Below are 16,530 nucleotides of genomic sequence, written 5' to 3' on the forward strand. Positions count from 1 at the left end.
GATGAGCTAAATAGAAATATAAAATCAAACGTTAACCCAGCAAGGAGTGAAGATGTGATTTATGGGGCTGATAGTCGTTAAATACCTGTGTGAAAGAAAAATGGAACAAAGCCAAATGTAATTTTTCCATTGCATTCTGAAGTGGAAATTTACATGAATGAACTGTATACTTGATCTTGTTCCACCTGGTACCTTCGCCTGTCTATTGTATCCAGGCGTACTTTTTAAAAATTGAAGCTCTCTTGATTTACTATAGTGTGAGTATATACATGTATATGTATATATAGTAAAAAAAAAAAAAGGAGCATAAATTGCTGGGTATGGTGGTGCACTCTTACAATCCCAGTACTTGGGAGGCTGAGACAGGAGGATCACAAGTTCGAGGACAGCCTTAGCAAGTAGCGAGACTGTTCTCAACCTAGTGAGACCCTGTTTCTAAATAAGAAATAAAATTGGGCTGGGGGGTGTAGCTCAAAGGTAGAATGCCTCTGGGTTCAATTCCAAGTCACACACACACACACACACACACACACACACACACACACACACAGTATAAGTCATAAATTTAGTATTACATTCTTGCAATATGGTTTCGTCTAGAAGAATCATTCAAAATAACCTTATTCTAAGATTCATCAAAATTATATGTTTACTTTAGTGCTACTTTAGCAAATACTATGTAGTATTAGGTATTAAATTCTCATTAGATTTGTGTAAGTTGCATTTTGTCCCTTATTGGTATTGAAAGTAGTTTGAGAGATGATACGTTAAACCCTATGATGAGGCCCAGGACCCGTGAATGTCCTAGGTGGGCTCTGTCTATACTTGTGTTCAATCTCTTCTTGGGAGAAAGGCATCTCAAAAGTTAGAGACAATGGCCATCCCAATTCTGGCAATAATTTCATTACTCTGGTTTAAAAATAATGTCAGTGGGTATAACTGGAGGTAATAAGAGCACAATTCCTCTTGTTTTCCCTGAATTCAGAGTAAGTAAAAAAAAAAAAAAAAATAGTAAAAAGAAAAGAAAAGCGTCTGCTTCTTTCCTGGTCTGCTGCTCGTGGATCTCCCTACTTTGAGCACCAGCTCACCTTTACTGTTCCTCTTGGACCTGCTACTCACCTTTTCAAATTGCCATATCTTCTCTTTGCTATCAATCAGTGTCTGGGCTACTGAAATTTCTTTTTTGAACTCAACAACTTTAGGATCACAGTCATGGGTTTTTATTTTTCTATCCTCTCAGCCATCATAATTTTCCTAGACTTTCCCATATGCTGCCTGTAACTGGGGGAAGCTACCGACTTGCCTGGTCCACTGGGAACTGCACATCTCACTACCACAGCTGTCCTGTTATCGAGCCATCAGGTTCCTGGTCAACACAACTGCTTTCACATGTAGCATATCTACCTCCTGTTTGACCTTCTTTAACTTATGACTGTTTTTTCTTTATGGTACTGTGTTTCTTCATGCTTAAAATTTCTCCATGTGTAATTTTTCTTCATTTCTTGCTGGTAGGTTCCCCACCAGTCATTTCTACTACACTTGTATTTACCAGGACCCTGGACTTTTCTCAGCCTTTTCTTGACCTTTCAGCATGTTTGCCTCCCAAGTTTTTAAACCTGAGGAATTGTCTGTCATTCAGCTTTTCTTTCCAGGCCTTCAGCTGCTGTTGAATTTTTGCCGGTTTCTTACCTATGAAAATGTATTATACCTGAATTGTTAGGATTAAAAAATACTTCATGTATTGGTAGGATTAAAATTAAATACTATCAGTGCTGGGCACATATTGGCTTCCCTTTTTTTTTTTTTTTTTTTTTTTTGGTTCTGTTGTGAATCAAACCCAGGGCCTTGCGAATGCTAGGCAAGTTCTCCAGAATGGTCTGTTTTCCTCTTTTCTACTGGGAGTTGCTTTGGTCACCCTGGGATCCCTCCACTTACCCAGCACCCACAGATTAATCTGACTAAAGCACCTCTCAGTATGTGGCACTGCCTCTGATAAAGGACTGCCAGGGACTGCAATCCAATACCAAAAGAAGGAAGTCCAAGCCACCAAGCATGGAGATTGGGACGTGTTGTTTTCCTCCCTGAAATCAAGTAGGCTTTTCCTTCACCACTCTCCTTTGTGTACCTTAAGCTTCGCCACACGATTCTTTGTTCCCTGCAGTTTCCCTACTCTTTCCACCTCTCTACCTTTACCAACTATTTTTTATCCCCCTCATTTTCTCCAGTTAGCTTATGTAGCTCAAGTGATGCTTTTTATATAAAGGCGCCCTGATATCTCCAGAGTTAACTGTGACCTCCAGGTTCCAGACTCTTCTGAGTCTTTATTCTGTGGTTCTTATAAATTGTCCTATGTTGTAATTTGTTTGATTATAGTATCTTAGAAGTATGATTTCCCAGAATGTGAGTTTAGATATTTTCAAGTATGATTTGGGTTATCTAAGAGTCTGATTTCAAATGTGATAGGGGTGTAATTTAAGAGTGTGGTAAAGGCTATGCTGAAAAGCACTGTCCTATTATTATTACTATTATTATTATTATTATTATTATTATTATTTTGTTTTGGTGGTACTGGGGGTGGAACCCAGAGGCTTTCTACCTCTGGGCTATACTCCCAGACCTATTTTATACTTTATTTGGAAACAGGGTCTCACTAAGTTGCTGAGAGCCTCACTAAGTAGCTGAGGCTGGCTTCGAATCTGTGCGATCCTCCTGTCTCAGCCTCCCAAGCGCAGGGCCCGGCTTGGCACTGTCCTATTATTTAAAAATGTTTAACAGTAACAACAAAAAGAAATGCTCAAATAAAAAATATATATAGGTGTATGTGTGTGTGCGTGTGCACGCACGATTCTAAAATATATTAGCTAACTAATGGGAAGACTCATAATGACAAAGATATATTTCTTTTGACTTTGTGAAATGGGAAAAGTATTTCTGGAATGAATGAAGAATTTGGCACATAACTAGGAAAGGTAATTTTAAATAAATTTAAATTCATGAGGGCTTTTTAAAATAAATCAAAGACTTCAAAAGATCTCATATAAATTTAAGATCATCTTTTCTGGATTTGTCTAAATGTTCCTAGTATGTTATATTTATTTTGAAAGTATTATTGGTTATGCATGTTCTTTGAAAATAGTATCAATACGAGACTGAAATATTTATGTAGGAAACATAGATGCTTCACTTTTCAGAAATATTATTCCTCAAACTGCATCCTTAAGAAAGATTTTTTTTTACAAGACTCCCCTCTGTTTTCTTCTTCTTCTCACATAATGTGTACTCAGAATGTTCTATTTGTGGAAGTATGAATAAACAGTATTTCCTTTAGAAGAATGCTCTTGTTGGTACATTGATTTTCACTATCAAGCTTATTCAGATTAGGGAACACAATAAGGTTGCAGGTAGGAGAAACTACAAAATGTGCTATCCTGAATAAGGTTGATAGCCTTCTGCTGGATCAACAGCTTTTGCTAGCAGAGCATATTGATTCCAAATCTTTTTATGACTAAAAGTCACCCTGTCTCTGCCCTCTTGTGTTTGCCATCCTTTGCCTACATCGATGTTGCTACAGGGCTCACCTGAGGACTGTGGGGGCAATGCTGTGTGTTCTGATGTCCTGGGTGATTGAAGAAAGGAGGAATTAGGATTTTTTATTTATGTATAATCTACAGTATTCTCTAGAAGATGTGTGTATGTGAATTTGCATCCTATATTACTGTTTTTTCCAAAGCAGCTTTTTGCCTTATTGAAAGTAAGCATTAGAAGCTGGGCATGGTGGCGCACACTTGTAATCCCAGCATTTGGGAGGCAGAGACTGGAGGCTCGTGGTTCACGGACAGCCTCAGCTACTTAGTGAGGCCCTTTGCAACTCAGTGAGACCCTGTTTCAAAATAAAGAATAAAAAATTGAGCCAGGGGTGTTGTTTGGAGGTAGAATGCCCCTGGGTTCCATCCCCGGTACCACAAAAAGAAAAAAGAAAAAAAAAAAAAAGAAAGTTAAGCACGAAAGGATATTGTTGCTATTATAGACAAACTGCCTAGTGGCTGTCCTTCTCAGAAGGAGTTGCTAAAGTGCTTGGGAAAAGTTAAATTTTAATTAAAAATGAGATTACAGCCTAAACTGTTATAGACATAAATGGATCCTAGTCAGATACCTGCTCAGTATGTTATTATTTCTCACTGATTAAGTTTTCATTCCTTTGTCCTCCTTTCTTTTTCTATGTAATATATTTTTAAAGCAAAATGTTCAGTTTGTAAAATTCAATTAAAAGTTGACATTGATTCTCTTTTTTTTACCCATAGGGAGAGCATTCCATGGCTTTACTGGCATGCTCTCTTACAAGTGAAAGGGAAGAAAAACACCATTTATAACAGAGAACATTTCTCTTTTTTATCTTAAGTAGGAATTTGTTTTAATTTAAATGCAAAACTGAGAATGTCAGTAGTTGAAAACACAAGAAACCATAGAACTTGAACTTCAAGTCCAACTAGAAATTATAGTTTATTCGGTGACTTGCTATGTGATCTCAAACAAGTCACCTCACTTCGCTGGGCTTTTCTTACAAAATAGCTCAGGCATGTTGTGCTTGATTTGTAGAGGGTCTTGCCTGTCTAGGACCACAGGGCAGTTTGTTGGGCCCAGGGTGGGTTAGCCAAGGAGCTCTGGAGATTTTACATGGAGTATAGCGCCACCTGTTGGGAGCAAGTAGATTATTAAAAATGACAAGTTAATACAGAATAGGATCATTGTGGGCCTTTTTGCTAAAACAAAAGAAAGCAGTAACACAGTTAGATGGATCTCAGAAAAATTTCAAAAGTTCAATTATTGAAAAGTGCCAAATAATAGCAAATGTGTGGTGAATACATGTCTGTATCAGAATAATAATTTTTCAAAACCAGCTGCTCAGAATCTAGAGCACCACACAGTAGTACTTACCAATGGGGTTAGTTCCGTATGCAGCTGTTGCTGCTGAAAACAGAGGTTTGAATTTAACTTTAAAAGAGAGTGAGCCTCAGAGGCATTCTCGCATTTTTAATCAGTGGGACTGCAAGTCCTGCAGTGCAGGCTCTGGTACTGTGTGCCTGGCTGGCAACCGGTGACAGTGCTCACAAGTATCATCTGTTCCTGGGAGGGCTGCCCTGTTCCCTTCCTTTCCTAACATCCATACATCGTAACAGTGGCTCTTTTTAATTTTATTTTTAATTCTTTATGATCTAAATGCAATAGTTGGACATTTTTAGAAAGTTGAAAAACATACTTAAGCAGGTAAGCCAAAAATTTAAATATGATGTTATTATTAACTAGGCCAATTCAAGTTATTAAACTTGTTGTATCTAAGCTTTTATTCATGTATAGATATACCTATATCTGAATGGTGTTTTTTATACCAGTATGACATTATACTGGGCATGTTATTTTGTAACCTGCCTTCCTCCCCAATACTGGGGATTAAACTGAGGACCATTAAACCTACCTCAAAGTAATACCCCTGACTCTCCTTTTTTATTTTGAGACAAGTCCTCACTAAGTCGGTGAGGCTGACTTCAAACCTATGGTTCTCCTGTCTCAGCCTCCCAGGTACTGGGATTACAGGTGTGTGCCACCATGCCCGGCTGTAACCTGCTTTTGTTCAGTTAATGATTTACAATTTTCATGTGAGAAAAAAATTACTTTATCCTATGTCCATATTCAAATTGCCCTAATCACTGGGATCTATATTTGTATAATTTTTATAAGGAGTATGTTTAGTAGATATGTTCTTAAATCACAGTTTTTTGGAAGATAATTATTTATAATTAGCTCTCAATGTAATATCCAAGATAGATGACCAGATAGAGCCGGGAGTATAATGAAGACATTTAATATTTTTTTTTATTTTTAATAATACTGTATCTGTTTGTAACATTTGATATAAGAACTTTGATAAGTTTAGTATGCCTTTAGTATCATTAATTGTCTTCAAATCTGAATTATTTGTTACTTTCCTTGCAGTGTTCCTTGAAGGGCAATTCAATGAGCATTCTCAGCTTTCACATTAGGTACATTTTATGTATTAGTTCCACTTCATTTCTTGCACACACGGATAGCTTGGGGCCCATAGCTTCATTCCTAAACTAGGTGGGTTAGCATAACATGGATAAACATCAATGACAATGGACATTGTTCTAAAAATATCTATACTGTTATTTGTAAGTGGAATTGAGTTGCTGGTATGCATTTCTAAGTGAGAAAAACAACCCAATGAAGTCTTGAGGATTTAATGAAAATGTGTAAAACATAGCGCTAGATACTAGAACAGATTTAGAAAATCATAGTAAAGAAGAATTTTACTCAGAGATGCTTATCAGAGGCTTGGAATTCAACTATAATAAGGACATATTATCAATTCTCTTTTACTAGATCAGTCCCTATTAGCTCCTTTTATCTCAGACTTCTTACTAATGGCGTCCCTTTCACTCAAGTGTCCCAGGTTGGATGGTAAATTGTGTAGTTACCATATTAATAAGCAACCTGTCTAAATACTTGCAGGGCTCAGAAATTCACCAACATATTTTTTTTGCACACCTCGCTGTTCTTAAAGGTCTTTATTGAACCATGATCTGTATTTTTTATGCCAAATCATGTCATTAAAACACAGAAATATGCCAAGTGTGGTGGCACACGCTTGTAATCCCAGTATTTGGGAGGCCGAGACAGGAGGATCTTGGTTTGTAGCCAGCCTCAACTACTTAGTGAGGCCCTTTGCAACTCAGGCCCTGTTTCAAAATAAAGAATAAAAAATAGGGCTGGAGATGTAGCTCAGAGGTAAAATGCCCTTGGATTCCATCCTCAGAACCAAAATAATAAAATAAAATCATAGATATAAAAGTATTAATCTTTTTGTAACAAAAGTAGAGCAAAATTAACAGTATTATTTATCATGAATCCAGAAAGGGTCACAAAGGATTTAGGGATAATTTAGTAAGTCATCAATCCATAAAGTAAAACTGTAGCAGAAAGCCTGTTCCAAACCCTCTGCCCTATCCTGATAAGCAATACTTGAGGTATTGTATGATGCTAAAATGTGTCTCAAAGAACACTAGACTAGGGAGTCAGAAAATTCCAGTCCCGACTGTTCTCCACATTTTGTGTGTGCTGTGAATTTTCTGGTTATGTAACATCTGAAACCTCATTTGTTTCATTCATCAAGTAAGAGTAGCTTTCATGGTGGTATAAGTTCAAATGAGATAATATATATGAATTTAATACGAAAAGGTTGCTACTTATTTCTAAAAGGAAGCAGGAAATCTCATAGGGACCTCTTCATTGTAAATATGAGTTTTAAGGAATCTTAAAAAAACTTCCAAGACATCATTAAGAGGGGAAAAAAAAGGTCTTGAAATTATATTAATGAAAACCAAACTCCGTTAAGTAAAATAGTAATCCGAAATTCAAAGTGATGTGGTCACAAGAGAGAAACTGCTAGGCTATTGAATGAGGGAGTGTTGATCACGTGCATAGGGTCCTTCCATACCCATGTGTGACAGGTTACTTCAGGCTCTTGGTGGAATGCTAGAGTGTGCTCCTGACTTAGGAACAGGAAGGCCAGCTTCTTTCCTGTGGTGATCCTATGGTTGATCTCGGGATCAAACCTGTTAGCCAGCTGCTGTCATGTATATCAACTCAGGATAATTAGCCTCAAACCAAAATTGTTGTCTTTGGCAGAAGGAGTTTGGCATCCAGGCAGAAAATTCTAACCAACTATATTCAAGAATGATTTTATTTTCTGTGGTTGTACTTTGTGACTATTTGACCTCAGCAGCAGTCATTAGATGTAGGACCTGCTTCAGTCAATGTCTGTTAATGTTAGATATAGAAAGTCCCTGGAAGAGCACGTAAATTCATGTTTAGAGTTGATGTAATGAAGTCATGAAGATTATCATCTCATCAGTGGATAAGTCCTTTGTAATGGATTTACTAGGTGTAACCTCGGCAGGTGGGTTGTGGCTGAACAAGGTAGCTCCCTGGGGCATGTGTAGCCTTAGGAATTGTGCTTTTTGTCTTTGATTCAATCCACTTGCTTGCTTGCACTCTCTTGTGTTTAGCCTCCATAAAGTGAGAGCAGAACCTTGCTTTCTCCCTTTCTCTGCTTCTGCCCCAGCTCTGCAGACCTGGCTTGATCTAGACTGAAACTCTGAAATGAAACTTTCCAAAAACACTATGAGCAAATAAATCTTCTTTCCTCTAAATCTTGTGGTTAGATGTTTAGATTATGGCAGTGAGAAGGTGGACCATGATGATGTCTTATTCTCCTGGATCCTTTATGGTAGAGCTAGATAGTATTTCCCACTCTCAAAAAACTCTGGTCCAGCTAAACTCTTCTGTATTTTAGTGTAAAACTCTGGAGCTCTATTTAAATATTTCAAGCATTCAGTCTGGTCTGAGGCTGTGTTTAGGGAAGGTGTTAGCCTTGTCAAGTGATGGTTTCCTATCCATGTGAGAAAAGGGCATAGCTTTAGAAACAAGGCTCTAACTCAAATTTTTAAATAAAAAAATCACACATTCCTAATGCATGTATTTCTCCTATGGATCTTCTTTCAATGACACTGTGCTTTCTTATGTGTCAAGTACTATAGTGAGATCTCAGTTATACATTGTTTGCTATGTGTCTTGAAAACTTGGTGTTCAAGTAGAATTACCCAAAAGAAAATAACTGAATTCCTCATTCAGTTGCACTGATCTACTGTGTGCCTGATACTGAATTATATCCTGGAAATAAAGCTTACCAAGATGTGATCCTGCTAGAAATGAGTTCTTATCTAGGTATAAATGAAACCCAGCAATCCAAGAGTTTTGTGCTTGGGGGCTACCTCTGACTTTGACTTGCCTATTCTAGACTCATTTTTTAGTCTCTAACCTTTCAAGTCTCCTCTCTTGCCTTAACCCTTCCCAAAGCTACCATGACCTCAGTGATAGCTTATGGGTCATCACATGGATAGCTTGTTAAGCATATCACTTAGTAAATTATTTACATTTGCATTTTCAATATCCTGATGGGTCCTTTCAGCAACCTTGCCTTTGTGATGGCCCTATAATTCTGGCCTCTTTCCACCTCCTCAGTCCTCTTCTTAAATCTTGTGTCCTCTTCCTTCATTGACTTTAATCCTTTCAGGTCACTATGAAATGTGTCTAGAATATGACTGGTCTAAGCCACCCATATCTCTCACTCAGATTTTTGCGGTAGCCTCTAACTGTTCCTGCAGGTTATTCTGAATATACCAGTCAGAATGTAATCCTTATAAAATGTAAAGTAGTTGGGCATGGTGGCATACCCTTGTAATCCTAGTATCTGGGAGGCTGAAACAGGAAGATCGCAGGTCTGAGAGACAGCCTCAGCAAGTAGTGAGACTCTCATCAACCTAGCAAGACACCATTTGAAAATTAAATAGGGCTGGGGGTACAACTTGAAGGTAGAAGGCTCCTAAGTTCAATCCACAGTAACAACAACAAAAAAGTTTTCTCAAAACTCTTTGAGGCTATCTCCTTTGTAATATTTCAGGTCTTCACCTGAAAGACCTTTAAGTACTATAAGATTATCACTCTGATTTTATACCTATTGTTATACCCTAGTTGATAGTTTTTAAATTTTATTTGTTTATTTGTTATGTTAAGTTCTGATTGGCAGGGGCTATCTTTTTGCCATGAAATCTGGTGTGTAAAATTGATTAAAGGGATAGGACATTATTTTAATGTTCTTCACCAATTACCTATCCCATTTATTAAGTGAAAATATTAATGTATTATGGATAGAAATACCAATAAAGCATATCTTATTTTCACATAAAGAATATTAAATTGGCCGGGCATGATGGTGCATGCCTGTAATCTCAGTGCTTGGGAGGCAGAGACAGGAAGATCCATAGGTTCAAGGCCTGACAATGTAGCTTGGAAGTAAATGCCCCTGGATTTAATTTCCAGTACAATTAAGAAAAAAAAAAAAAGAATTGTTCTTAGCTTTTGAAAATGGAAAATATCTTTTCATATAAATGTTTACATATCTGTATAATAAAGAAAAAAGGTGACACAAAATTAGGGATAAAAAGCACCGGGCGTGGTGGCTCACACTTGTAATCCCTGCGCTTGGTAGGATGAGACAGGAGGATCGCACAGGTTCGAAGCCAGCCTCAGCTACTTAGTGAGGCTCTCAGCAACTTGGTGAGACCCTGTTTCCAAATAAAATATAAAATGGGTCTGGGAGTATAGCCCAGAGGTAGAAAGCCTCTGGGTTCCACCCCCAGTAACACCAAAAAAAAAAAAAAGATAAAAAGATAATTATAATTGCTATTTTTGCCTTGGTAAGTTATTTTATATTTCTGGCAGAGATTCAAAACAACTATATATTTAGGAAGTAAAGGTGTCTGAGTCCTAAGCTTTAGTGCTTTTGCATTATTCCTTTATACAATTATATATAAAGAAAAAAAGAAATATAATTTGCACATACTGTTTTTTATCCATTTGTTTGGCAATGAAATTTTGCTCCTCTTCCAAACTTAAATTTATTTTAAATTATGTTTACCTAAACATTATCTCATCCTTGACTTTATTTACTAAAGAAAGTGTCTTTTCCAAATCTAGAATTAGTAGATGGCATCAAATTGCTTTCATAGAGATTACCCCCTCCCCCCAAAAAAAACTTTTATAAAACCAGTATACTCATCTCTCTCTCTGGATGAAATTTAACCTGTACTACCCATTGCCAATGTTTGGGTAATTAAAGATGAATTTCAGAGTGGACATAGTATGTAGATGGATTTAAAACTCCTAAATAAAGACAAGGAATGTACCTTAAGGACTGAAATGTTTTCCAGGGACCTTTCCCCCACCGCCCCCCCTTTGGAAGACCTCTCTGTCGCTCTCGCTCTTTTTTTTTGGGGGGGGATACTGGAGATTGAACCAGGGGCATTCCATCTTCAAACTATAATCCCAGACCTATTTTTTATTTTTTATTCTTTATTTTCAATCAGGGTCTCACTAAGTTTTGTATGGCCTCACTAAGTAGTAGATGAGTCTGGCCACAAACCTACAATCCTCCCAAGTATTGGGAAAACAAGCATGTGCCACCATGCCCATTGAGATTTACCTTTTATTTACTATTCTTGATATATGCATAGTGGGGTGCTACTGTACGTGGGGGCAGGAGAAGAGAAACGAGGCACCATTAAGAAAAACACCTCTACTGTATAGACATTGGCATGGCTTAGCAACTGGTAATAATCCTAGGTGAGGGTGAGACAAGAGGCTGAACATGGGGAATGGTTTAAAAATCTCTCTGAAGTGTTGTTTGAGCTCAGGATCACATGGTGCTAAACAACTGGCCCTTCCCCACCCCTTCTGGAGCTTCTTCTCTGGAAACACTGAATCTGAGAGGCCACACCCTGGGAACTACAAGTAGGAGAGTGGAATGAGGTGCCATATGAATACAGTGGAGCTAAGTTTTATTTAACAAAATCTGAGATTCCTAGCCTCGATTCCCTCTCAGGTTCCTGGAAACCAATAGCTAGGTTCATATCTCAGTGAGAAAATGAGAAAATCATTTTTATTGACATTTCTATTTCTCAGTGGGGAGAGTAAATGACTAATAACCTGATTATACTGCCAGGAAAGCCCATGGACCTAAACCTCTATCCATGATCATAGGACTTTTATACAGTCCTAATAAATAAGACTAAAGTCTTATTCCCTTTATTTTATTTTTATTTTTACTTTTTAATTTTGCTGGTCTGGGGTGGAACCCAGGGACATTTGACCTCCAAGCTACACCCTCTACCCTATTTTTTATTCTTTTTATTTTTATTTTTATTTTTTTGTGGTACTGGGTTTCCTGGAAGCCCTTCTACCTCCAGGCTACACTCCCACACCTATTTTATGTTTTTTTATTTGGAAACAGGGTCTCTTAAGCCAGCTCAGCTGGCTTCAAACCTGTGCGATCCTCCTGTCTCCGCCTCCCAAGCACGGGGATTACAAGTGGCCACCATGCCCGGCTATTCTTTATTTTTGAAACAGGGTCTCACTAAGTTACGGAGAGCCTCACTAAGTAGCAGAGGCTGTCCGTGAACCGCTATCCTCCGGTCTCAGCCTCCCAAATGCTGTGATTACAAGCATGTACCACCATGCCCTGCAGTCCCTTTATTTTTAAATGTGATTGAACAGTATAGGACTGCCAGACCTTTGAGGAAAACACATGCTGCAAAAGATTCTTCAGTGTACTTTCCTTAAGGGCTGAAAATTAAGAAATAGCCAGGGACCACATTGTTGTGTTGATGGTATGAATAAAAAAAAGTCTGTGTCAACAATTGGCATGTGTGGAAAAAGAAGCAAAATACTGAGAAGTCTCCTGGAACCTTAAGTTGGGTATGATAGATCATATATTATCATTAACATTTAACACTCCATCACTAGTTCAAATGCTTTCATGCATTTTACTTTGCTTTTTAATTGTCTGACAAAAGGGCCCATAAACTTTTCCCATCAAAGGCCAGAGAGCAAAAATATTAAGCTTTTTCTAGGACACATCTACTTCAATCTACCATCACAACACAAACACAACCTGAGTTCTTACATAAATAGGCATGGCTGTGTTCCAGTAAAACTCTATATAAACTGCTTGTTGTGGTTTGCTGATACTTGGTTTAGTTTATCTAGCAGAGTATTAGATTTAATAGGACAGGTATGCCATAATGCCTGTATTATGATACAGAGCCCAGGAAACCTTAAATGAGTATGTTTTGAATGATTTAAGAAATCTGTATTACCCTCTTGAGGATTCTGTGGACTTCCTCACATAGACCCATTATCTCTCTCCAAAGCAAAAAAGGTGGTGGTAGTGTGAAATGCTTCATTCTATGAGAACTTTGGGATTTAGTCAACTCATGCTAATAACTGCAAGTATTCCAAACAATATTGTGAAGAAGTGCCTACTAAAGTAAGCGGCTACTCTTGAGTAAAAGAAAGTCTCATCTTTCTCTTGAAATTTACAATGTGAAAAAAAATTTTTTACAAAAACATGTAGGTGATTATTGAGTTAACATTAAGATGCAAGTTCTCTCAAATGCTACACAGGGCATCTTACTATTATAATTTTATGTGCTTAACTATCTTACAGTTGGAATTTTAAGTTGCTTTCACAAATACTGCATTGTAGCCTTACTTTATCTGTTGGAGAGATGCAAACCTTAAGAAGTCTTGAAACCGTAATAGTTAATGAGATTGTTTTATGGACACTTATGATGAGCATTACTCCTATTTTACAGTAAACCCATGATGGACTTGTTGATATTCCTCTGTGCACAGTATCACTTAAATCCATCAAGCTACACAATTGATCTGCTGTCAGCTGAAAAGAATCACATAAAATTTAAGCCAAACACACCTATAGGGATGTTGGATGTAGAGAAGGTAATTTTAAAGCCAAAAGTTTTGGATAAGAAAAAACCTACACCAATAATACCAGAGGTAAGGATTGAACTATAGATTTTGTTGTCTTATGGTTAAGATATTAAGTTGATTTTCAGTCAGTATCTAAGCTCATTACATATAAAATAAAAATTGACTTTATGGTCAAATTTGATCTGAACAAGGTTATTATATTTACCTAGGCCACTTTGTTTAAAACTGAGTTGGTTATTGGACCTTGGGTTAATTAGAATTGGAGGAATACTGTTTATATTAAGTGTTCTAAGTAGATCAATATGACTGATCAGAGTCTGACAATTAATGAATATACAGTATTATAAGCCTTAAAATGCTTTATGTTTAAACAAAGGTTTTAGGATCTTTTAATAAAATTTAACCAATTATTATAAAATTGTGGCCTCTCTGTATTTGATAAATGGCAGTTGTAAGTTACTGGTGCCAGAATTATTGTTATTTATGCTACACAATTACTCAGTTTTCTTTAACTTGTGAATTGTAATCTCCCCACCCATTTTTTTTGTTTTGTATATTACTGGGGATAGAACACATTTTATCTCTGCTATACCCCTAGCCCTTTTTATTTTTTTTTGTTTTGAAACAGGGTTTTAGTAGGTTGCTGAGAGTCTCTTTACATTGCTGATTTTGCCTTTGAATCTGTGGTCCTCTTGTCTCAGCCTCCGGAGTACTGGGATTACAGGTGTGTGCCACCATACCTGGCTAACCCCAAAACATCATCATCATCATTATTATTATTATTATTATTATTATTATTATTATTATTAATTTTGGTGGTACTGGGGTTCCTGGATGCCCTTCTACCTCCAGACTACACTACCAGACCTATTTTATACTTTTCTTAATTTTTGGAAACAGGGTCTCTTAAGCCAGCATGGCTGGTTTCGAACCTGCACAATCCTCCTATCCACCTCCCAAGTGCGGGGATTACAAGCGTGCACCACCACGCCCAACTAACCCAAAAACATAAACCACAATGATTATAATATAATCAGTTATTCTGTTTTTGTTATTTGCAATACTGAGGATTAAACCCAGGTCTTTGTGCATGCTGGGCAAACTCTCTACTACTGAGTTGTACCCCTAGCCCTTCATCAGCCTTTCTTCATAAAATTATTCTATTGCTATAAACAGTGGGAGAGAAGTTTGTGGTTTTTTAAAAATAATCTCATTAACATCTACCAGTTTTTACCTTATAAGATATAAAAATTTTGTATATTGGATTCATACTTCATTTATGTATGACTCTTCTCATATTTTTTCATACTATAAAGGTTTTTTTTATAAAAAGCTGGCAGTGTTATTTATAACATTTGCTTTAATATATAATAAAATATTGAAATTAAGATATTAGGCAGACTTCTACTGTCTATTAGATTTATATTTATTGCATAACCATGCTATTTATCCAGATGGAAGTTTTGCTTATGCTGCAGCATGTATATTGTGAATCTCTAGAGCTCCTCCATTATACATGGTGTTTTGCTTCTATGAATTAATGTCTTTGAGGATCTGCAAAACATAGATTTCACTTAATAAAGCTACGTTACTCATTTTTTTTTGTTGTTGGACTGAGGATTAAACATAGTGGCATTCTACCTCAGAGCTACACTCGCAGCCCTTCCTCCTTTTCTTTTTATTGGTGCATTGTAATCATACATCATGATGAGCCCTTTTTTTTAATTAATTAATTAATTAATTTATTTATTTTCTTTTTGTGGTACTGGGGTTACTGGAAGCCCTTCTACCTCCAGGCTACACTCCCAGACCTATCTTATACTTTTTTTATTTGGAAACAGGGTCTCTTAAGCCAGCGAGGCTGGCTTTGAACCTGCGTGATCCTCCTGTCTCCACCTCCCAAGCACGGGGATCACAAGCGTGAGTCACCATGCCCGGCTAAAAATTTTATTTTGAAAGAGGATCTCACTAAGTTGGTGAGATTCTCCCTAAGTTTCTGAGGTTGATCTAGAACTTATGATCCTCCTGTTTCAGTCTATTATTGGGAAATAATGAGATTAGAAGCATGTACCATTGTATTTAGTTGCTAAATTCTATTTATTACATAATTTTACTCAATTACATCAAAATATGATGTGCTTAAAATATTTCTGATAAATTTGATTTATTAGTGTTAAAATATGAATAAAAATTTAATATTCTTTATGACTATATTAAAATTAACCAAATTAGTAATAGTAATAACAATGAAAGCTAATCACAGTAGTTCATTTATTGTTGGTTTGCTCTGTGGCACATACCATTTTTATATGATACTAATACTAATTTTTTATATGATTTGTCTCATTATTATTTAAGAAAACAAAAATGTTAGAGGTTTTTCAAAGTATCCCTTTGTCAAATCATTTAAAGATAACTATCCCTGGGGTAAATTATAGAATAAAACATGTGTAATTATATATATTTGTTAATGTTGAAGTAACTATTTTAAGAAACAAAGGAAAACATTGGCGGCATTATAGGAGGCTTCTAAAAAATATAAATCCTAATACTCTATTATACAAGATTGTAAGTTATACTTAGGTTATTTTATAAGCAAACAAATATTTGTTTCTTAGAATATGTTTTCTATTTAAGAAATAACATTAATGAAAAGGCGAATTTTTCACTAGAGTAAAATATCCTGTTAATACATAATTATAGGCTAACTCATTATTATAGATATCACTATGGAAAGTTTGTTTTTTCTAAATAATGGCATAACTCTGACTTTACGTTTCAGAAAACTGTGAGAGTAGTAATCAATTTTAAGAAAACACAGAAGACTATAGTGAGAGTGAGTCCCCATGCACCTCTTCAGGAACTTGCCCCCATCATATGCAGCAAGTGTGAGTTTGATCCATCACAGACGCTGTTGTTGAAAGATTATCAATCTCAGGAGCCCCTGGACCTGACAAAGTCTCTTAATGAGCTGGGACTGAGGGAGTTATATGCCATGGACGTCAGCAGAGGTGAGTTAGACTTTCTCTTGTACTCGTTTCACAGAATGCATATATATGTATATCTGCACACTGTGTTTAGTATAAGTGTCCTCAGGTTCACAAT

General features: G+C 36.6%; 1 protein-coding gene across 1 annotated transcript in view; it reads left to right on the forward strand.

The window, feature by feature from the left end:
• The window catches only part of COBLL1 (cordon-bleu WH2 repeat protein like 1), a gene marked incomplete at both ends in the record, with an annotated part of 161,493 nt that overhangs the window by 93,023 nt on the left and 51,940 nt on the right, over positions 1-16,530 (forward strand). Inside the window, 2 exon segments of the mRNA XM_080689387.1 lie at positions 13,290-13,491; positions 16,208-16,436. Of these exon segments, the coding sequence (XP_080545513.1) occupies positions 13,290-13,491; positions 16,208-16,436 (431 nt within the window).

Source organism: Muscardinus avellanarius (assembly GCF_963383645.1).
Source record: "Muscardinus avellanarius genome assembly, chromosome: 2".
Classification (NCBI taxonomy): Eukaryota; Metazoa; Chordata; class Mammalia; order Rodentia; family Gliridae; genus Muscardinus; species Muscardinus avellanarius.